This window comes from Trichophyton verrucosum (genome assembly GCF_000151505.1).
Source record: "Trichophyton verrucosum HKI 0517 chromosome Unknown contig00287_1.f1.exp, whole genome shotgun sequence".
NCBI classification, from domain to species: Eukaryota; Fungi; Ascomycota; class Eurotiomycetes; order Onygenales; family Arthrodermataceae; genus Trichophyton; species Trichophyton verrucosum.
Window position 1 is genome coordinate 97,594 of NW_003315460.1, and position 23,036 is coordinate 120,629.

The 23,036-nt window shown below is 49.3% G+C and overlaps 8 protein-coding genes across 8 annotated transcripts; 5 read left to right on the plus strand and 3 right to left on the minus strand.

Moving 5' to 3' along the window:
* Nucleotides 1–183: 183 nt before the first annotated feature.
* On the plus strand, nt 184–995 carry TRV_03419 (uncharacterized protein; the record flags this gene model as incomplete). Its single annotated transcript, XM_003022423.1, has 3 exons — nt 184–231; nt 273–666; nt 730–995. 3 exons carry the CDS (start codon nt 184–186, stop codon nt 993–995), a joined length of 708 nt encoding a protein of 235 aa, XP_003022469.1.
* Nucleotides 996–1,374: 379 nt separating this feature from the next.
* TRV_03420 (uncharacterized protein) lies at nt 1,375–4,834 on the minus strand (the record flags this gene model as incomplete). Its single annotated transcript, XM_003022424.1, has 2 exons — nt 1,375–4,292; nt 4,483–4,834. 2 exons carry the CDS (start codon nt 4,832–4,834, stop codon nt 1,375–1,377), a joined length of 3,270 nt encoding a protein of 1,089 aa, XP_003022470.1.
* Nucleotides 4,835–7,860: 3,026 nt separating this feature from the next.
* Nucleotides 7,861–10,131, plus strand: TRV_03421 (uncharacterized protein; the record flags this gene model as incomplete). The annotated part of the gene is made up of 1 exon (XM_003022425.1): nt 7,861–10,131. The coding sequence occupies one exon, from the start codon at nt 7,861–7,863 to the stop codon at nt 10,129–10,131; it is 2,271 nt and encodes a 756-aa protein (XP_003022471.1).
* A 1,882-nt stretch (nt 10,132–12,013) lies between these two features.
* On the plus strand, nt 12,014–13,033 carry TRV_03422 (uncharacterized protein; the record flags this gene model as incomplete). Its single annotated transcript, XM_003022426.1, has 1 exon — nt 12,014–13,033. The coding sequence occupies one exon, from the start codon at nt 12,014–12,016 to the stop codon at nt 13,031–13,033; it is 1,020 nt and encodes a 339-aa protein (XP_003022472.1).
* Nucleotides 13,034–13,599: 566 nt separating this feature from the next.
* TRV_03423 (uncharacterized protein) lies at nt 13,600–14,361 on the minus strand (the record flags this gene model as incomplete). Its single annotated transcript, XM_003022427.1, has 2 exons — nt 13,600–14,172; nt 14,233–14,361. 2 exons carry the CDS (start codon nt 14,359–14,361, stop codon nt 13,600–13,602), a joined length of 702 nt encoding a protein of 233 aa, XP_003022473.1.
* A 1,430-nt stretch (nt 14,362–15,791) lies between these two features.
* Nucleotides 15,792–18,192, plus strand: TRV_03424 (aldehyde dehydrogenase, putative; the record flags this gene model as incomplete). The annotated part of the gene is made up of 5 exons (XM_003022428.1): nt 15,792–16,184; nt 16,324–16,539; nt 16,626–17,905; nt 17,962–18,050; nt 18,122–18,192. 5 exons carry the CDS (start codon nt 15,792–15,794, stop codon nt 18,190–18,192), a joined length of 2,049 nt encoding a protein of 682 aa, XP_003022474.1.
* Nucleotides 18,193–18,613: 421 nt separating this feature from the next.
* TRV_03425 (uncharacterized protein) lies at nt 18,614–19,983 on the minus strand (the record flags this gene model as incomplete). Its single annotated transcript, XM_003022429.1, has 3 exons — nt 18,614–18,879; nt 18,930–19,649; nt 19,830–19,983. The coding sequence occupies 3 exons, from the start codon at nt 19,981–19,983 to the stop codon at nt 18,614–18,616; spliced, it is 1,140 nt and encodes a 379-aa protein (XP_003022475.1).
* Nucleotides 19,984–21,156: 1,173 nt separating this feature from the next.
* TRV_03426 (oxidoreductase, 2OG-Fe(II) oxygenase family, putative) lies at nt 21,157–22,556 on the plus strand (the record flags this gene model as incomplete). Its single annotated transcript, XM_003022430.1, has 2 exons — nt 21,157–21,584; nt 21,629–22,556. The coding sequence occupies 2 exons, from the start codon at nt 21,157–21,159 to the stop codon at nt 22,554–22,556; spliced, it is 1,356 nt and encodes a 451-aa protein (XP_003022476.1).
* Between the last annotated feature and the right edge of the window lie 480 nt (nt 22,557–23,036).

Below are 23,036 nucleotides of genomic sequence, written 5' to 3' on the forward strand. Positions count from 1 at the left end.
ACTCTCTATCTCTCTATTTACTGTCTGTTGGCCATACTGATTGTATGGATCCAAGTGTTAACTACCCTCTACTCTGCCTGGACCACACTACAAGTCTCCGACTGCCCAGTAGAGCCGCATCCGCCGCCTAGGCCGTCTTTCCTAAGGGCCAGCTCTTGTAGTCCCTTTGACTGTCTACGGACCATGGAAGCCCTCAAGGCTGTCTTCTTCAAGCCTGACCCGGCAGCACAAGTGAATACACCCACTTTGTTACAGATACCTTAATGTTCTAGCGGCTAATTTCCTCCCATCAGATGCGGAAGTGCAACGCTCTTATACGGTCAAACACACGAAAACTCGATCGAGATATATCCCAGTTAAAGGCGATTGAAATAAAAACGAAGCAGTTTATTGTTGCTGCTTCTAAAAGAGCGCAGCGGAACCCCTCACAGGCCGAGCAGGCAGCGAAGGAGACACGGATATTCGCGAGGGAACTCATCCGGATAAGAAAACAAAGCGCTCGTTTGACGACGAGTAAAGCACAGCTTGAGAGTGTGAAGATGCAGGTTAATGAGGCCTTTTCAGTCAGAAAGATTGAAGGAAGCCTCAGAGCGTCAACAAGTATTATGAAGGATGTCAATACCTTAGTTCGTCTACCAGAGCTAACAGGCACCATGCGGCAGCTCAGTAAGTTACCTTAACCTTCCTAATAGTTTCCTCTGTAATGGGCTATTAACTGATACAACACAGGCTTGGAGTTAGTTAAGGCCGGGATTATCGAGGAAACCATTGACAGTGCCATGCCAGAGGACCAGTTGCTAGAAGAGGAAGAGGAAGAGGCAGACAATGAAGTCGATAAGATACTGCAGGAGATTCTACAGGGTAGGCTGGCTGCTACAGGCGGTATCAAGCCAGAAGAAACGCTTCAGACAGAGGAACCTGTTCCCGAGGAGTTCGAAGACCAGGAAGCTACCCTAGAACAGATGAGGGGCAGACTAGAAGCCCTCAAAAGTTAATAAGGCTTGAACCAAAGCTGCACTATTCCTCGTCTTTAACTTCCTTTATGCCGGTTACGCTGTTTTTAATGACCTGTCTTCTACTATGTTACGGGATATCTTGGATTTTCCCACCTGGAGGCGTGAACGGAGAGTGTAAGTGGAGTTTTGGAGTATATATATCTCTTCACCGAAAAGGCTTTGTATACACACTACTACATCCGCACAGCAAGTTATATATAAGAACGCAATCACAATTAATATTAAGTGTGTAAACAGAATAGCTCTAACAATCAACTAACTAAACATCTAATCCGAAAACGATTACAATCAGCAATGGATGTTGAAAGCAAGGAGAACAGCTTTGTGGTCAAGCAGGAAGCTATCAGACCGAAACAATTCAGAATCCCCTCTTTCCTCTACCTCTCCGCTTGGACGGGGTATTGGATGTACTTCCGAGAGCGGGAAATTCCTCTTGGGGCGCTTTCTGACCTTCCTGCTCAGCCAAACTAAGCTGGATAGCAAGATCGAGGTCATCAACGTTGTCCTGCGAGGAAGTCCCAGAGAGGCTAGGGGAGAAGGAATAGGAACAAACGTCAGGGATAACTTCTTCTGTGAGTACACTGCCTTCTTTAGAAGACTGAGAAGCATCGGTATCCTGTAAACTTCGACGGATTGCCTCAGCTAAACCAGGCTCCAATTCTTCGTCGACCGTATCCAGAGTAGGTGTTGATATTTGTCGAGTAAGTGGATTGGCACTGAATGTCTCGTCCGATGCAATTGTCTCGCTAGAGGAACTGCCACTAGAGCTGCTCTCGCTCCCTCTTCTGTTCCGTTCATCGCTCGTGTATGATTCCTCACTCAAGAGACAGGCGTAGGCCAAGAGGTCTTCATCACTAGCATCACTACCAAGTAGGTCTGTACCGAATCGTCCGCTCAAGTGAGCGAGCTCTTTCTCTTTTGCAATATTTTGCCTTTCAAGTTCAGCTTTCTCATTCATAATGTAGTCCATCAACGCTCCTCGGCCAGAGTTACTAAAACGCTGAGTTTCTGGTGAACTGTTGCTGCCGCGGTGGGAGTAGCGAACTCGTCGTTTATTACTCTTGTATTGATCAGCAGCAGAGGAGCTGTAGGCCCAATAACGAAGCTGCGTTCCAAGGGCGACAATCCCTCTAAGCCGAGTAGGGTCCTGGTCAAGGCAGATGGCTCCGGCAGCAAAGAAATTATGGCCAACGTTCTGGTTCGCTGTAGTAGCCTGTACAAGCCGCCGACGGGCGCGAGAAGAGAACCTGGAATTAAGCGTGCGGATTGGTTGGGTGGATGAGGCAAGATGATCCCAGGCTTGAACTAAGCCATCGTTGCCTCCATGAACGAGATAGAGAGCCGTCAATGCAAGGCTAGATATTTCGGGCGAATCTGTATGAATGATGCGGATAGGCATGATATTATTCACCATATGAGAATTCCCAGGTATGGCGGCCCTGATGTCCCAGACGAAAACGGAACCTAGTGAGGTACCAACAGCCATGTATCTGCCTCGCTGACCGGGAATCTCCGCAGAGGAAACCAGCGGATTGCTCAAGACTGAAAAGGGAGTGGAGCATAGGGAGGACACCTCTGAATTACCACACATCCCGAGCAAGGGGTCTTCAAACTTTGTCAGACGGGCAAAGGTAGACATATCTAAGGCACAAGCAGTGATTTCAGCAGATTTTGGGCCTTCAAAAGTCAGATTTGACACCCGCCATTCGACAGTAACTGGCAAAGAGTTAAAGCCATTACGCATTGGTGACGACGCCCGGTTTCCGGAGGACAGAACCTCTCTAGATTCTCCTTGGCCAAAGAGAGATGATTTGGCTTCGGCTTCAGGTTCTGATGCTGGAGAAGTACTTCCTATATTGTCTAGGGATGGGTTTTCACCAGTCCTGACACGTGTAAATCTCTTGACAGATGCAACCCGATCATCATCGGCAGAACAGCAAACGACCATGAGAGATTCACCAGCACCTTTTCCATCATCACCAGCAAAATCTACTTCGAGTTTGCGCCTCATGTCCCATCCTTCATATATCGTTCGGAAATGTATAGGTTTGAAAGCAAGGAATCTTTCAATATCTTTTGTTTCAGCCACTATTTGATCACGGTTTAAATTCATCTCATCTGATGATGATCGAGGGCTATAGGTTGCATTTGTGGAGAGTTTGTTGAAGGGATCAGGCACAGGGACGCGTCGACTGCTTTCAACAATCTCCCAGGATACAGTGCGGCCAGTGAGCCATGCTGCCTTCTCCAGCGCCTCCGGCTCCAATCTCTGGTAGGTATCAAGACCACGTGGAATACTGGTGAGGTAGAAAAGCTCTCCAAGGGCGTTTAGGACAGTTATCCATATTCTACGCTGCGACAGTCGTTTTGCTGATAGCTTGTCGTCAACTCTGATGGCAATAATGGGCACTCCCGGGCATAATGCCCACCTAGCTGTCATCTGGCCCCGTTCAAATCGTTGATCATAGGAAGGATGCGGGCCAAGCGCATAGGATGTGAGGATGCCTGACGAAGTGCCAGTAATCATCCCGCATAGCCCATTTGTTGACTTCAAGGTTTCAGACGATTTGGCAATCCAAGTCGCGCATATCCCAAAGTGTGCGGCATTGACTGACGGAATTCCAAGTTCGTAATGAGGATCCAGGACTGAACGTGGAAAAAACCGTCCTCTTTTCTCACTTGTAGAGAGAAAATAAGTACGGCCCTGCGGGCATCCCTCTCCATATACCATACCATGAGGTTGGCTCACATCCATCACATTGGGATTTCCAACGAGATTTCCTGCTCCCAAACCCCAAGGGGCTTCACCTGGGTAGCTATCTGAAAAGTGATTGAACATTCGACTTTCGGATAAAAGGCCCCATTTTCCGGCACCACTTTTCTTTGAAGTCGGATCACTCTGGGTAGCGATCCCTTCCTCGCTTGCTCCATGGACAAACGCAGGTGGTTTGCTCTCTATGCCGGATCCAAACGTACCATCTATGTGGGAGATAGGGAACTGGAGCAAGGAGTTGTATGTCACAACGGCGTGGGCAGCGGGCGTAGAGCCAGCACGCGTCGACTTGCGCTGATCCGTGATTTGGTAGCTGGTAGGCTTCCCACGAGCTATTGAATGTAATAGCCTGGTCCGTAGGATGTATTCATTTCTCCAGGAGCTCAGGGCTGTAAGCCTGCAAAATGCGCGCCTTTTCAGGAGATTATGCTCCCAATCATCGCCTCTTTGCCGGCCTTCATTCTTCTCGGTAAGCGCAGGCCCGGGGAAGTACCGGGAGAAGGCTATCCGCCAGGCATGCGGGGTGGTCACCAGGCTGTGGAACCGACGGCTCACAAGGCTTATCGACGACAGAGATGAAGGCTGGAGGTGCGATAAGATATGCGTCAGGACCTCTAACAAAACATCCATACAAGTTAGCATGCAAACATCCTAGCTCACTGAAAACCCCCACGTGGATGCGCCATTTCGTACCATTGGGAAAGCTCTCGATGGAGATGACCTGCGGGCTGAGATCTTCGCTCAACTTCCGGTGCATCGCGAGGGCGCCATCATCGCTTGAGTGACAAGGAGAGGATACAGGTTTTGCGGGGAGTTGCGCCTCTAATCCAGTGTCTGCTGCATCACCATCAAGTCGCGAGTCGGAGGTACAAGGCGGCAACACCACTGAGCTAGTGGTATAGCCACTGCTGCCGTCATCTCGACCTGAGAGGCGGCTGGCAGAACATTCCGGATGAGAGAAGTTTCCATGCTGGGCAGTGGGTTGGTTGTAGCGCGAGTGGTTCTCTGAGGCAGTGATTGTAGACCTGTAGCACTCTGGTTGCATAAAAGTTGGGAAGGAAATCTGGGGGAAAGGAGAGCGTAAGACTGAACCAGGATATACCGGATCAGTCGAGGAGCGTTAGGGGGGCTGTCAATGAGAGATGCGGCGCTGTGTTTCCTTGCGGGCAGACTCGAGTCCTTGTGGTGACGTTGAGAGGTTGAAGATGCGAGATGACAGAGAAGCGAAAAGGAGTTTTTTGCGGCCTTTCGGGAAATGACGAACTAAAGTCTGGTCACGTGAACACGCGTTTCGGCGGCGCTTCAGCTTAAGGTTCACTTTCAACACGTCCCGAACTTCAACGTCGACAGTCGCTGCCGGCTCACTATTCACTGCCGAAGTTCACTTGAAGGCAACGCAGGAATATAAAAGAAAGCCCGGTAAGTCAGTGAGGCCATCTCTCTCTCTTTCTCTCTTCCCCCTCTCTTCCCCCCTCTCTCTGCTGCCATGATATTTCTATTTTGCTCGTTGCTCCTTCAACTGGATAAACTTTGGAGATATGGTATCTTCCTAATATTGATATTGCATCCTGGGTACGGAGTATATCAAAAAACCAATGATTGCCACTACTGCAAATGCAATATCTGCAAAAAGGACCTAAGAGTCAGGATTTAAAAGCCCCTAAGCAGGTTCTACATGACCTTATTAAGGAAAATAAGGGAATAACTGCAGCTATTACTACGGCAAAAGAGGCGCTCGATACTTTTACTCAGTGAGAGTTAATTTAAAAAAAAATTCTAAGCTAAAGCGACAAGCGACCAGCTCTCTACGCATCCAAGACGCTGTCACCAGCTGAGGTTCATTATGGCTCCACGGAACTGGAGTACAATTGCTGCAAGAATATGACCAAGCTCACCCTCATGAAAACTGCTCAGTTCACTCCTTATGACTAGCCGACCTCGCGCTCACACGTTGTCTAGTCAACAGCCAACAGCACACACATCAGTACACAACAAAAGTTATAGTAAAGCCCATCGATACAAAGGCTACGGAAGCTACGGCAAAGGCTATGGAAGCCATGTGATACAGTGAGTCGAAATTCTGAACTATCTGACTGAAATATTTTTGGGATTTTAAGTCGTATTATATACTGATAGAATTCAATAGACTGAGGAGGCCGAGCTAGTCCGTCGTTTCATGGATGTCCGAATGCGATTTCAGATTAGAGCAAGCAGATTTGGCTGTGGCCCTGCTCTTAGGGGGGAATTGGATCGTCTTCACTCCCGTATAATAATGGCGCCCGTCGTTGTGGCTCATTCCGACACCGCTCGAATAGGAGAATAGCACGTGCAGGTCCGTACACGACATTCTAACTATAACATATCAAGGTTGAAAACAAAGCCACTATTTGGCAATCCTTGTACAGATATTTCCCAGGCCTGGAGAAGTTATAACTCCAGATACCATCAACACGCCTGCGAATGCCATTCCTCCTTTTCAACTTCTCCACCCCCAATTCGGCTCTCTAAATTTTGCCTTCAAGGAAACGGTTAGTCACACAAGTCCCATAAACTATGAGTACTGCAAAAATAACGAATACCGCTCTAATAGGACCACCCATATGTTTACAATACCGTGCATAGGCAGGCCAATTACATTGATCTCTCCTAACTCCCCAGAAATGGCCAGGTAGCCTTCCGCCTCCACGAAAACTCAATCGTTATACCCAGCCCATTTCTATTATCAATTCATGTTAGAATCGTCAGAATTCTCCATGTAAGTGGGCTAAAGGAAGATTTGAGAAGATGATGCGTACCGTATTTCTTCCTGAACAAGTCGATCCCGGTACATCTAGTAATCTAGAGGCTCTGATCGCGAATAATTCGTTTATATCAATTGACAATTAAGCGATGCCAAACCGACTGATCCTTGAAAAAGCTATGCTAAAGCGCTCACACGAGCCCCAGATTTAGGTCGTTCAATTTTATGGCATCAAGTTATGCACGGGATGGACATGTCAATCCTCTCAGCTTCCTCCAACCAAACCCCACTACTGATTTCCTTGCGCATGCAATCATTACCCAGGCAATCAGTTGAATACCCTCTCAAGAAGTATTCATTCGCATCATCTATTCAACCACATCCACCATTGACACTACACATCTTGAGGAAGATCAGTTTCAGCGTTCTTCTTCAGATATTTAGTCATTCTTAAAACTAGAATATTGATATGAGATTGGTTAGGTGGAATATTTAACCAGGGACCTTATATCAAGGAGACAAGTATTTGTCTTAGAATATCGATCGTCTTAGGTCCTTACACTTAACCATTTGTTTCATAGGACTATAATGAAGAATGGCAGTCTCGGAACAGAGCATCTATGTGGCCATCTTTTTTTAACCTAGTTTCTCCTAATTCATGGTTATATTTTGCACCTTAATTGAATATTATACCTGCAAGTTTTATCAATATTATTCAAAGGTAGCCCATTAGTCTATCTATAGGACGAATTTAAGCGCCCTGAGCCATTTCTTGTGCACGTGATGATTAGTTACTGGTAGTCGGGTCGGTTAGGGACAAGGTTTGGAGCCTCAACTAACTATCGCGTTGTGTTGCAGGCAGCTTTCTTCAATTTCAATATTCTCACTCGAGCAAACTGGCGGGAGATGAGAAGTAGAGGATGCTTAAGATAGCTTGGTGACATAGTTATGGCGCGTTTATGTTGAGTTTTGCATCTCTTTGCTTTTTGCCCCCGTCCCATTTTACAATCCAGTGACGGAGCAGATCAGTTGCTGCAGCCTGGTGGATGCATCTATAGTCTCTCTTGCATACGGAGTAGTTACCCAATAATTATACCGACAAAAACTTCAAAAGTTACCCTCTAACAGCGCTTCAAAACGAAGCTGCGGATATTAATACCTAAAAATGCCCCCAACCGGTATAAATGCCATTTCCTCGTGGAATCAATGTCATACTGACTTGTTTAGGCGCGGACACCATACGTATTCTTGTCTCAACGGACAACCACGTTGGGTACAATGAACGCGACCCCGTACGGGGCGACGACAGCTGGAAGAGTTTTCACGAGGTGATGTGCCTTGCTAAAGAACGAGATGTCGACATGGTGCTCCTTGCAGGAGACTTGTTTCACGAGAATAAGCCGTCCCGAAAGTCTATGTACCAGGTGATGAGGTCTCTGCGCATGAATTGCCTTGGAGATAAGCCATGCGAGCTGGAGATGCTCAGTGATGCCAGCGAGAATTTTCAAGGAGCTTTCAATCATGTCAACTACGAGGATCTGGATATTAACGTGGCCATTCCCGTTTTTTCCATACATGGGAATCACGACGATCCATCTGGTGAAGGTCACCTGGCTGCCCTCGATTTGCTGCAGGTATCAGGCCTGATAAATTACTATGGCCGCACTCCTGAATCCGATAATATCCAAATCAAGCCTGTTCTACTGCAAAAGGGACGTACGAAGCTAGCACTGTTTGGGATGAGTAATGTACGAGATGAGAGGTTATTTCGCACGTTCAGAGATGGCAAAGTCAAGTTCTTTCGACCATCGATGCAGCAGGAAGACTGGTTCAATCTTATGAGCGTGCACCAGAACCACCATGCACATACTGAGACAGGTTATCTGCCGGAGTCATTCTTGCCAGATTTTCTTGACTTGGTTATCTGGGGCCATGAGCACGAATGCCTGATACACCCTCGATTAAACCCGGAGACAAATTTCCATGTCATACAGCCAGGCTCTTCAGTAGCAACGTCCCTGGTTCCTGGTGAAGCCGTAAAGAAACATGTCACCATACTAAGCATAACTGGGCGTGAATTTAAGTCGGAGCCCATTTTACTAAAGTCCGTTCGGCCATTTGTTACCAGAGAAGTTGTTCTGAGCGATGAAAGAGAGATGCAAAAGCTTTCTAGGAAGGAAGATACCCGGACTGAGACGACACGCTTTTTGATGGGTATTGTCGAGGAGATGGTTGAAGAAGCCAGGAACGAGTGGCTACAACAGCGAGAAGCCGCTAGTGATGATGATGACGACGAGGTTGAGCCCCCTCTACCACTCGTACGGTTGAAAGTCGAGACATCGAGGCCTGGAGGAGGAAATTTCGATTGTGAAAACCCACAGCGTTTCTCGAACAGGTTTGTTGGCAAAGTTGCCAATGTTAATGATGTTGTGCAATTTCATCGCAAGAAGAAAGGAACGGCTCTTACACATGGCAAATCCGACGCACCAGATGAATCGGCTGTGTCCCATCTCGTCGCCCTTGATGCGATAAAGGTGGAACAGCTGGTTCGAGAGTTCCTTACGGCACAGTCGTTAACAATTCTGCCTCAAAATTCTTTTGGAGATGCCGTGTCCCAATTCGTTGATAAGGACGACAAGTATGCTATGGAGATGTTTGTCAATGACTCGTTGGAAAGCCAGATTAAGCATCTGATGAATCTAGACCGTGACCAGGATGGAATCGATCAGGATGACTATGAACGTGAGGAGATTATCCAGGCTGCCATGGATAAATATCGCGAACAGCTTGAAGAGCTATTTGCTAAAGGCAAAGGTAGGAGAACAGGCGGGAAGAAGCGGTTCAAGCCTAAACCCGATGGCTGGGATACGGAATTTGATGGTGTGTGGGAGGATCAACCTGGTGCACTGGTACATTCTGATTATGAAGATGGCCGCAACAATGATGATGATGATGGAGAGGAAGAAGCCCCTGCCAGAGCCACGACTACGAGTAGAAGACGGGGCGCATCCACTGCTGCTGCGTCAACATCAACTCGTGGTAGAGGTAGAGGTGCCAGTCGAGCTGCGGCGAAGACCACTACAACAAGGGCACGGGGTAAAGCAAAAACTACCGCTCCACCAGCCCGGGGATCTAGAAAAGATGTCTTGGACGATGACGATGAAGATGATGAGGAAGCTTTCCTGGAAGCGATGCCAGGCGACGATGAACCCGTGGTATTGGATGACATCCCTGAAAACATCGACGACGATGAGGATCTATTCGTCCAGCAGCCAGCACCAAGATCTCGCGGGAGAGCGGCACCAACCACGACAACCAGTAGATCCAAGGCGGCGTCTACTCGCAAACCAGCCGGACGGACAACAGCGGCCAGCAAGAAAGTCCAGGGTACACTGAACTTCGGTCGGTCTCAGCCCAGCCAGAGCCAAACTCTAGGCGGCACCAGTGTCAGTGGCTCAAGTACGAGACCCACGCGAGCTGCCGCCACAAGAGCAGCTCGCAGCGTCAGCGTGATGAGCGATGGAGTTGAATATGATGATGACGAAGATGCGTTTGATCCAGCGCCCATTGTCAGTAGTGGGCGTAGTTCAAGGAGAAGATGAGGTTTATTCCGCGAGATAGACAATCAGTTAACTGTTTGCTTGCCTCATGTCGCAATTTATTTATATAATCGAACCCAGATCAAACAAAGTCTCTATGTAGAAGCTGTACAGATAAGAAGAAGAAATGAAAAACAAGTTCCGCCTGGGCAAAAGCAAGGTCAGGTGATCCTCCGTAAGGAAAGCACGGTGGTTCATCCCGATTAGGAAATGGCAACCCATGACACTCGCAACTTCCACTAAGACGTTGTTTATTTGTTTACCCGCCCGTGTGATGATTTGCCCCTGCCTAATCCATACACATTACTTACCTGCGTGCTAGACGCAGCTACGGCGCCTAGCGATACAAAGTGAATACAGAAATGATCTTGATCCGTATGCATAGTATATCTCATCAATTCTTACATTCCCTTGATTGTTCGATAAAAAGAAGATAATTCCAAGTATATCCCGTATATCAGTATGCTTGATGCGATAGGCAATGTGTTTGATTATACGGAATAACAATCTATCCTACATGGTTCAAAGGGATATATATCGGCCATAACTATACGAATATACATCATTATCAAGCAGCATCTGAGTAGAGCTCTTCATAGACCATTACCCGTCTGGTTAGTTACGGATAACACGGCAGATCTTCCATGCAGGCAAGCCAGTTACTTTTGTCAATCAGAATATGTCCTCTCCGATTTGCCCAACCATTTGTTGGGCGCGATACCCGTCCACCTACATAGGTGTTCGGGTGACTTTTTTCAAGGTCCTCGGGGACGGGACGGAAGTCTAAGCAGTTAGATAACTACACATACGGAGTACCTAACTAATTAGTTATCTCGGATCGGTGGATCGGTAAACTAGATGGGGATCGACGAGCCTCCGTCCAGCCTCGAGATCGCCCATGGAGAAATCATGGCTATGCTTTTTTTTCATCTTCCCCCGCCAGCAGCTGTAGAGGTGAGTAAGAAAAGGTGAGGAAGATGAACACTCCTCGACTGTTTTATATTGCCTTCAAATACATAACGGCTAACTAAGCGCTTTCCTTCAATCACACATGTCGCAAGCAATCCATAGTTAACAGCCTCTATGAACAGTTCAATAGCATGTGGCTCTAGGCTCTTGCCCCAAGTTATAACTAGTTGGTTCTAACCACCAGAGCGGAGTATTTACACTTTGCTTTTTTTCTTTTCTGTGGAATGATCAAAAAAAGAATGGGACTTCAACGGCTTTAGCGCTAGCTCTGGCCATACATAGCGTGAGTTGCTATATATATATATATCTATCACAGCATATCTATACGTTGATAGGCATAGAAGCCGCAGATCGCCAAGATACTTACTATGAATCGTCTGTCCATTTCCAGATCTGGTCTATGTCAGATCACGCACCCAAGAGCAAGGCATTGGCAGCATACTTTCATTACAATCTAAGGTCCCCATGGCTATGTGTTATTTGTTATGGATCGGCTAAAGTCAGGCTGCTCGCGCAAGTACGGTGGAATCTTCAGTTGCTTTGCTGTGATAACTATTCAATATGCCACGATTCTTGGCTGCTCTTAGATCTACAAAAACACGTCCAAGAAAAGATATACCGAAGAGTAACCGGTCGGTAGGCATGCTTTTGGCGTAGTTATGATCTTGTGGATATCTGTAGAGACCCTTTGTAGCCGGCATTTCCACTTGAGGGCTGCCTGATGTAATGAGAAGCATTCCACTCGATCTGCCTTGGGGGGATAGATAGCATGGCGGCCTTAATATAGCATTTTATATCAATATAGTGAAAGGGATATTTAAAGCCAGCCAGACAACCCACGGTCTTCATCCACCTGTCAAGTCAAATTGTCACATCCTCTGAGAATTTCTATTTGCCCTCAACTCACTGTTGAGACATGGTCTCTCTCCTCCGTCTTTGCAGCTTCCTCCTGGCTGCTGGTTCCACACTTGTTCAGGGTTCACCCATCATTGCTCCCTCTATACCACCATGCGAACCTCCAAGTAACTTCACCGGGCCTAGTAACTTCACAAGCAAGCCTGGAAACGGAGCATCCCCATTCTGGCTCATCGCACATCGCGTGCTGACCAAGGATGGCGTTAAAGCTGCCCTGGGCCATGGAGCCAACGCTCTCGAAATGGACATAACGGGGTGGTGGTCTGGATGGTTCGGCGATCACGATGGACTACTCACGAGCGCAGGTGATACGGTATCGGATTGGTTCGATGAAATTGCGTCTCGACGCACTCAGGGAGACCCAGTGAGCTTTGTATGGCTGGACCTAAAGAATCCCGACTTCAACAAGAATGGAGTGAACATCGTTTCCCTGATGATTCTCTGCCGAGAGAAACTTGAAAAGGTTGGAGTGAGAGTTCTGTATGGGTTTTACTCCTCCCAAACAAACGGCCCTTCCTTCAAATTTGTCAAACAGGTAATGAACGAGAATGAGGCCATTGGTATTGACGGCAAATTCGAGACTGTTGAAAAGGATTTCGAGGAAAAGGGTATCCCGCTCCAGAAGCGCGTTTTCTCTTCAGGCCTTTTTAATCCAGATTTCAATTTCGGCAATTGTGAAGTACACAGCAGTGGGGTTTGCGCACAACTTCGCGAAGGCAAGGAATCACACGAATTCAGCAAAGTTTTTGGTTGGACGGTTTCATCATATACCAGGAAGGATCATGTTTACAAGATGATGGAAGTCGGTGTTGATGGCCTTATCTATGGGTTTGTTGCTTCCCATTATTACGACCACGCGGATATCCGTCACACACTCAGCACTATTCGGGGATGGCTTGAAGAGCATAAGGATACGCACCGCCTTGCCACTGTTGATGACAACCCTTGGAGCAGCATGTCGAAAAAAGGGAGCAGAAAAAGTTCATGGGTAAAGGGCGAGGTCCCATCAATAGCTCACTGACAACCTTGGGTGTCGATTTATGGAAATGAAATGACGATGATTGGTCATGAATGAATGGATGTACATAAAAATCAATTATTATTGGTGAAGAAGATGAGCTTGCTAGGGGAGGATCTGATGGTATTGAGGTCGAGAACCGACCAGTTAATCTCTATGCATGTGACAAGTTACCCGCACTTTACCAACTATAGTTAGTTAGTCATCACCTCTAATCATACAATAGCCGAAAGAAGTAATAAATACCTATATTATAGATCATTTGACTCCCTCGCTCTCCTGATCCAAAAGTACATTAGAGTTCCTTCACGGGCAGAAGATACTTTGGGTACACTTCGTTGCGCACAGAGAGACGCCAGAGGGCAGCTAGGCGCTTGGACCAATCCCTTGCTTAGAGTTAACGGGCAAAACTCAAATATCATTGTTTATTTTGTCGACAGAGAAGGGACAACACGGCGACAACACAACAGGATCCAAGGAATATGACTGTCGAAGCGCTCTATTATAATTCTACGAGCATGAGGCTATTCTATCTATGCTAGTGGTGAAACCAGAGACAATCAACCAAGCTACTGCTTTTCCTCTGCCTTCTGCTTGAACTGGACCATAAGCTCATCGACATTCGGCACCTTGGCAATGAAGGCCTTAATGGCGGGCCTCTCGTTGCAACGCTCCCACCATGCCTTGAGAGCGGGTCTGGAAGTGATCACATCACCCTGTCCGCGCTCGAACATCCGAGCTAGCGGAACGATATAGTTAATATCGACAAGCGTGAACTTGTCACCGGCCCAGAACTTCTTCCCGGTCTTGGAGAAGATCGACTCGGCAACGTCAAGGTACTCGCTGAGGGCCTTTCTGTTCTTTTCCAGGGAGGCAGGATCGGCCTCCAAGCCTAGCAATGGCTTGAAAGCTGTCTCGAAGAGGACGGTCGAGACGGGAGTGTCGAAGCAGGCGGTTTCACAGGCATGTTCCTGCTCGAAGAGGGCGACTGCAGCGTTGTCGTTGGGGTTGGGCAGGAGGTCGAACTTGTAGCGGCTGCAGAGGTAGCGGGCTATGCCGCGGGACTCGTACATGGTGATGCCATCTGAGGTGACGATGGTAGGTACCTTGCCGAAGGGATTGCGGGCGAGGTATTCGGGGGTCTAACGAGCTGTTAGTTTATACCTACACCAGTGATTGAATGTAGTGTCGTGTAGGCCTACCTTCTGCTCCTTGTTGGGAATGTCAACGGTGATGCGCTCGTAGTCTGTGAAGCCGGCCTCGTCGATGGCGAGCTGGACACGGTCTGGTGCCGTGGCGATGGGGTGGGCGTAGAGGGTGAATTGAGGCATATCGGATGGTATACGTTCGTATATTTTTGAAGATACTGATATTGATGTCGTTGTTGATGTTATTGTTACTGCTGATGATGGTGATGATAATGCTAACTATGGCAGAGGAGGTGCTTCTTTATATACCTCTCTGCCCCCCGCAATACTACATGGTGTATACTTGTCCTGTACTCCGTCCTGTTCAATAACACGTCCATCTATGCCCAAAGACGGACAGCAAGTTCGCCCGTGTCGGGGCAGCTCTTCAGCCCGTCCGCTTTGAAGATAGGTTCATCCTTCAGCTCGTCCGAAGAAATGTTCCGTCTCGACCTCAACTAGCCAGGGGTACAGCCCTGCCAGTCATCCTTCATCCGCTCTGGCTTACCAATCTTTACTCCCGAAGCCGACTCAATCTAGGCAGCAACATATATATTCTCATCTCAAGACAAAACAAATATACAAAAGCAGAGGTTGATGATGATAAGGCAAAAAGAACCAAAAAAAAGTCAACTGTCAAATGTCCTCCCCGCGACCCGCACGCCGACGTGATCTGGTGCCGCCATCCCCGAGTGGAAGGCCTCTGCAGAATTGCTTCCCTCAAGCGTCTCTTCCATGTCTTAGCGCGCCGCAGCCGTTCGTGGATTACTCAGCACGAGTGCGGGAGAACTTTCACTCCGAAGAATAAAAGTCGCGACTCGAGGATTCGAACCAGGCGTCAAAGGTCGTGGTCACGTGAAGTGGATCGGGGCGCAGACGAGGGCGCGACAGTTTCCCTTCGGCCATTACAGCTATAAGAGGATGAAGCGCCAGTCAGCGGTAGAAGAGTAGATGGGAAATTAGTCAGCTTATCTAACCACCTTAGTCAGCATGGCGGGGCAACCGAGGAGCTCAATCTTTAGCGTAGTTAGGGATCTTATCTGATGCCTGCACCGCACAGGAGCTACTTACACGTACGTGGATGGAGCATGCCTCCTGTCAGACTGTCAGGCTGTCAGGCATCTTGAAGAACTCCCTCTGACATTTATTGTAGTCTTCATGAAAAAGACAGGTAAGACAGGAAAAGGGCATCTTCAAACCTAGGGCAAACAAGTAGAAAAAGGTAAATAAGCATGGGTCTTGTTCGGCTAACTGACAGTGCTCCATAAGTAGTGTGTTTAGTGCCATCGTAGCCCTATCGCTGTGATGCTCGAATGACACTGATGGGACTGTCCTTGGGGGCTTCTTTCTGGCCACGCACATATAACCTACTGCCATTGACAGACCAGACCCATGTTCAAAATAAAGACACCCATGAAAGACGCAATCCATGGGGAGATCCATGGTGACGCCCGCGGGTGGCCGCAGGATCGCCGGCTAAGAGATGCTGCTGACATATCGCCCATCTCACGCCCAGCGCTAGGCTGCGAAGTACCTGGAGGAAAGCCGAGTCGGCGAGAGCGACGCCGAGCGAGATGCCGAACCAGCAGCTAACTCGCGCCGTTGCCGCCGGGAGCTGGATCTCTGACTATCTCTCTGACTATCTCTCTGACCATCGCCAACAGGCCGGTGCTCGAGATTGGTCAGGTTCTCCTGCTTGGTTATCGGCCGGGTTTCAGGCGGTTTCACGGACAGGAGGGCAGGAGGACAAGGAGAGGGACAAGGAGAAGGACAGGGAGAAGGACAGGGACATGGAGGGAGGACATGAAGGAGGGGGACGGACAGCGAAGACGACCTCTCTTTCTCTCTCTCTCACTCTCTCTCATACCAAGCGAGCCATACAGAGCGACGGAGGGCCATGCAGAGCCATGCAGAGCTATGCACAGCTATGCAGGACGATGGCCGGGCGATGGAGGGGGAATGGGAAGGTACATGCGGGGCCCGCGGTGCTTTGGCTGGGCCGCGAGGTACCCTGCCACGCCCGCTCCATGGCTCCTCCACGGCGCTGCATGGCCCAGCATGGCCCAGCATTCCCGCGCATACCTCGCCCTGGTTAACACTAAGTAGGCCGACGCCCGGGCATCAAGAGCCAGCGACGATGGGCTTATAACACCGCCGACCCCACTTTCTACCTCCCTCCGCCTCCACCTCCGTCTTCCTCTTCTTCTCGCCCTCTTCTTCTTTTTCCCTTCTTCTTCTTCTCAACTTCACCTTAACAACCATCTCACTCTCATCATCATCAGCAGCAGCAGCAACCATGGCCCTTACACAGAAGATCGAGACGCCCACCGCCACCTTTGAGCAGCCGCTCGGCCTGTAAGTTTCATGGTCATGGTCATTTTGAGAGCTTGTTTTGTATTTACTGACAGCTGGACAGGTTCATCAACAACAAGTTCGTCAAGGGCACCGAGGGCAAGACCTTCGAGACCATCAACCCTCACAATGAAAAAGTCATCTGTGCCGTCCATGAAGCTACTGAGAAGGACGTCGACCTCGCAGTTGCGGCTGCCCGCGCTGCCGTCGAGGGTCCCTGGAGAAAGGTCACCCCCAGTGATAGGGGCCGCATGCTGACCAAGCTCGCCGACCTGCTCGAGCGGGATATCGAGACCATTGCCGCCATCGAGGCCCTCGACAACGGCAAGGCCCTCTCCATGGCCAAGGCAGACGTCACCAACGCTGCCGGGTGCCTCAGATACTACGGCGGCTGGGCCGACAAGGTCGAGGGCAAAGTCATCGACACCGACCACGAGACCTTCACCTATACCCGCCACGAGCCCGTCGGTGTCTGCGGCCAGATCATCCCCTGGAACTTCCCCTTGCTCATGTTTGCCTGGAAGATCGGCCCGGCCCTGGCCACCGGTAACTCCATCGTCATGAAGACCGCCGAGCAGACCCCTCTCAGCGGTCTCTACGTCGGCAACCTCATCGTCGAGGCTGGTTTCCCCGCTGGTGTTGTCAACGTCATCTCTGGCTTCGGTCGTGTTGCCGGTGCCGCCATCTCCTCCCACATGGACATCGACAAGGTTGCCTTCACCGGCTCCACCGTCGTTGGCCGCCAGATCCTCCAGGCCGCCGCCAAGTCTAACCTCAAGAAGGTCACCCTCGAGCTCGGTGGAAAGAGCCCCAACATCGTCTTCAACGACGCCGACATTGACAATGCCATCAGCTGGGTCAACTTCGGTATCTACTACAACCACGGCCAGTGCTGCTGTGCCGGTTCCCGTATCCTCGTCCAGGAGGGCATCTACGACAAGTTCCTTGCTCGCTTCAAGGAGCGTGCCAACCAGAACAAGGTCGGCGACCCATTCAAGCCAGACACCTTCCAGGGCCCCCAGATCTCTCAGCTTCAGTTCGACCGTATCATGGGCTATATCGAAGACGGCAAGAAGGCCGGTGCCAAGGTCGAGGTTGGTGGTGAGCGTCACGGAAACGAGGGCTACTACATCCAGCCAACCATCTTCAGTGAATGTACCGATGACATGAAGATCGTCAAGGAGGAGATCTTCGGACCCGTCTGCACTGTCCAGAAGTTCTCTACCGAAGAGGATGCCATTCGCATTGCCAACAACTCTTCCTACGGCCTCGCTGCCGCCCTCCACACCAAGGACCTCAACACCTCCATCCGTGTCTCCAACGCCCTCAAGGCCGGGTAAGTTTCGGTTCTTCTCATTATTGTCTAGGCAGAAACATGCTAACAATTCGTAGAACCGTCTGGGTCAACTGCTACAACCTCATCTCCTACCAGTCTCCCTTCGGTGGATTCAAGGAGAGTGGTATTGGCCGTGAGTTGGGAGGTACGTAGTTTTTATCAACTTTTCCCACCCCCTTGCGTTAGCCCAAAGTATAATTATTAACTTCCGTCTAGAATACGCCCTCGACAACTACACCCAGATCAAGACCGTGCGCATCCGTCTTGGTGACGCCATGTTCGGTTAAACGGAAGAGTAAGTAGACGTATGCTAAATTGTCATGCCGTGTATACGACCAGGTACTGGGGTTTTTTTATTCAAAAAAGAATTAGCCAAAATGCAATGAAATGAATCAAAAATGAATCATCTTCACCCCATGCACAATGTCCTTTTTGGCCATTATTTAATTAAATAAACTCAGTAAAACCCGTCCCCCCCTCCGGCAGCAAATGCATGCAAGCATCTAACCCTTTAGCACGGACCACGCACACACACAGACACACATACCCTAGATAGATTCATGATATGTTTTGCTCATATACTCGTAAAAGAAGCAGAAGGGGAAAAACAGATCAAACGCCAGCCCATGCCCAACACCCGCCTACTCGGCAGGCCGAAGTCGAATAGAGGTTAAAAAGGTTTATAGCTAGTTCAAGGCGAAAGAACACTTAAAGGAAGTACTCTGCTTTCTGCGGCCGGGAGGCAGGAACATGTCTCATCTCCGCGGGCACGGCAGCAAAGAGCTTGAAGACCGGCTTGAGGTCTTCTCGCACCTCACATACACTCGCCATGTTGGCGCAGCGGTAGCAGTAGTTCGGTGCACTCCAGACCGTGACCATGGCCTGGCTGTCAAAGTGGTATTTGTATCCTTCGTTGACAAGCTGATGAGCTCGGGCAATCAGATTAAGGTCGTTCACAGCGCAGAACTCGTCGGCTACTCGGCTACCAAATAACCAGCCTAGGTGGGAACATTAGTTAGCAAACCCCTCTCCTTTGGACAAAACGACATGTAAGCAGTCAAGGAAAGGTCAATCTTACCAGCTCCACGAGGACTGACGGCCCATGTTAGATCCTCCGTCTCATCTGGATCAGACCAGACAAGATCACAGAACGCACCCTCATGCGGAATCTCCTGCGCCCTCGCCACGATACGCACCTGGTCCAGCGTTCGAATCTCCGGGCTCAGCCCGCCGTGTAAACACAACACCTTGCCATCAACGATAACGCCCAAAGTCATAAAGTCAAACACCTGACAACATGCCTTCCATACCGATGCATTGCCGTATTTCTGCACACATTCGTCATAAAAGCCGTACACCTGCGTGGTCTGCCTCGACTCATGATTCCCCCGCACGAGAGTGATTTTATTCGGATACCGCGCTTTCAAACAGAGCAGTAACGTCAGCGTTTCCAGGCTGAAATACCCTCTATCCACATAGTCGCCTAGGAAGATGAAGTTGCCGATGGGAGAAGCGCTCTTGTCTTCTTCCCCGGTCTCATCATCTCCTTTCGACTCTGTTGCTTGGCCGCCCGTCTCTTCGTCGCCATCATCCTCAATTACAGAGTTGGGCGGTGAACTCTTCCGTAGTCTTCGCTTCAACTTCGGATCTGTGATGGTTGACGGGGGCTCGATGTCTTCGGATGTTATTATCGGCGCTTGGGTGGAAGGGGCGGCAGGACGAGTGTCACCGGGCATCCCACCAGCTACGCGGAAAAGCTCGAGTAAGTCGTAGAACTGGCCGTGTATGTCACCACATATCGTCACCGGAGTGGACACCGGTTGAATGTTGGATTCTGACTAGTTAGCTGGGCGATCAACTTTGATGGAATTTCATGTGGGCATGTGTATGTATGTGGGTGTTGCTGATGGGCACGGTGGCATACCCTCCATCATGTATTCCTTGACCAGCTCACATAACTGCTTCATGTGGTGTTCCGACAAGTACTTGCAGTTTTTCGCTGCCTCTAGCCACTCGTCTGGGCCGGCATTGGGCTTCAGTCGCGCCGGGCCAGGCTGGGGGACTGACGGGTCGACCATCGTGGGGACTCAACCACAGAGAGGCACAACAGTCATCGACGTGGCAGTTCAGCTGCTCGGGATGGCTGTCCTGTCTTATCTCGTATCTCGTCGCTCTTCGTCTGCCGAAAAGGCCCGTAGGGGGCTCCGCGCTTCTTGCTTCGTTGCTGCTGCTGACGTCGACCTCGCCGCCGTCTCTGCCTGGTTCGTTCTTCGGTGCTTGTCGTTGGTCTTCCAATAATCCTCGTCTTTTCGCCCGCCTCCGTCGTTTTCTCTGACGTTGTGCTTAGTCATCGCTTTCCCTTCGCCCGTTTTTCTAGAAGAACTTTAATATTAAGCGTAATTTTTAGCTTTTTTTTTCTCTTTCTGATTTTCCAACGACATCAAGCGAAGGCTGAACGATATACTTAGAGAGAGAGACTGACAAAGGAGCAGATCAACGGCGTATCGGGGTCAGCCATGCTCGTGAGGCTGTTTACTCGTGTTCGGAGGAAACGTTCCCTCCCCCTAGTCCTTAATGCTAGCGACATATAAGCGTCGTCTCGTGGCAGGCCTCGCGTTTTCTGGTGCTGGGGTGGCAAGCCCTTGTTACAGGCCGGCGGGGGCATTTTTCTTCATCGATTTTCTTCTGGTCGCCGGTGGCTGAACTAGAGTGTGCGTCTAGTGAAGGGAGCCCCAGTCGCATAAACGTTCAGCCCACCCGACGAGAGGCAACCCCGGCGGACAAGAAAAAAAAAACGTGGTTCTACTCCATGCAAGCCCCCAGCCTTGCGACGTCAGTATCACCAACCCAACTAGTCCAGGAAACCGGCCTCTCTTCCTATCACCACTCCCTCCATGCATCGTGATACAAGTATCCACCTCCGATCCTTGAAAGGGAGGGAAGGACATGTACATGCATCTGATATATGGAGTGCCAGCCCGCGAGAAAGAGGGAGGTGGAAAAAAAAAAGGGGATGGGGAAAAAATAGGTACTCGTGAACTGCGACACCCGAATGTCAAACTCGCTCCACTTCTCTACTTAGACAAGCGCCGAGAGTCGAGTCGCTTCTGATTTTTATGTCATCTTTGCGGTGTGGATTCAATGATAATATTCTGGAATTGAATTTTGGGATCTTTTTCTTCCCTCTTCGTCCATCGCATTATGATGCGTTTTTGTCTCGTTGTCTCTCTTGCTTGTGGACGGCTGCAGCCATGGTGTCTAACTCACAGTGCCAGTTTTTGACCTGGGTTCGCAAGGCCTCGCGGTCAAGAAAACAGAACCATCTCGACCATTATCAGCAAAAGGCCTTCGAGATCGAAAAAGATTTTAACTACTCCTCTTCGTCTATATCCTCCGAGGGCACAGAAAGACAGTCGCTGGATAGGAATCACCAGCATATCTCCTCTCCAGCCAAAATATCGCTCGCTCGACTCATTGCAAATGATGCTGCTGAAGCTGATCGCCTGCTACTGGCATGTAGGGAGCTCGGTGGCTTCTACTTAGATCTAACGGCAGCAGACCTGGGTGAGGATGTTATGTCCGATGCAGACAGGTTATTTGGCCTGGGAAGAGATGTCTTCAATCTTCCAGAAGACGAAAAGAGGGAATATGATATGGTCAAGTTTGGCGGATACTACGGGTAAGTAAGAGATCTACATATATCGTGTCTGCCTAGTATTATAGTATAGCTAACACAGCTGCCTACAGATATAAAGGATACCGCAACCGAGCACTTGACTTCAAAGAATTCTACACCGTTTCAAAGGACGAGATATTGGGTATTCAATGTCCAACAAAAATCCCCCAACCTCAACCTCAGCCTATACAGTCATCACTCCCTCTAATACAAACCTATATCCGAAACTCCCACGCTATAATATCCCTAATCCTCTCTCGCCTGGCCTCGGCCTTGGACCTACCGCCCGAATCCTTGAAAAACATCCACCGTCGCGACGCAAACAGCGGTGATCAAATACGGTGGATCAAGCTGCAGGCAAGCAAAGAAGCACGCCCGCCGCCAGAGAACGATGTCTTGCTGGATGAACATTCTGATTCAAACAGCGTCACACTGATATTCAACCAATCGGGTGGACTGCAGTTCCGTTCGCCCCAGCCAGACTCTTCACTCCACAACCTCCCCATACCCAGGGAAAATCCAATAATTACTACTACTACGACTCCTACCAGCACGCCTCCCACCACTAATCCCACACCATCTCCGGAACCCACAATGGACTTCTCGGGGGGTCCCAACCTCCCTGCTAACTGGATACCCGCCAACCCTCTACCTGGCCACTGCATTATCCTAATGGGTGAACAGCTCGCCAAACTTACGGAAGGCGGCGTCCGCGCAAACGTACATCGCGTATGTGCTGTGCCCGGCATGCAAACCAGCAACCCTCGGTACTCCCTTGTCTACTTTTCTCGGCCTGAAGATGACGTTATCCTGAAACAACTTGCCGGGATTCCCGTTGTCCCAAGACCAATGACCGCGCACAAAAGCTCGCGTGAGCTTCCGAGCCAGTGCAAGCGAATAGGCAAGGTATTCGAGGGGAAGGAGTGGATGGGGTGGGTAAGGCCATCGTCGCCTCGCTTCAAACAAAAGAGGTAGCTCAATGCGCGAAGACGGATGGCTCTAACTTAAACATATATGCATTTTTTGGTTGTGACGATCGGTAACGAACGATGTAATGGAGGAATGTGCGCATTTCTTAGAAAGTCGATGCCCAGGTGGAACTGTTCTATTCTTGTTGATATTATTACTGTCATATTATTACTTTATGGATACTTGAGGCTATTTGGAGTTACTTTTTTTTAACATGGTTGATATACATGGAGTACATGCTCGCGTGTACTAAAAGGCTTTTTTATAGACATGTCCTTAGGTAGATTGTTTTTGCATAAAAGAATATATTATTAATCGTGGTCATATCCGAATGGAGAATTTCTTCTGTCTTAAGTCTACATTAATATCTCATATCTTCTCGAGTAAAAAAGTCCTCCATACATAACTTGGTTCTTAAAACCGTGGTGGCCAGGCCAAGATGCATGGCAGGGACGGGTATCGCGAGCATCTCTCTCTTTTTTAATT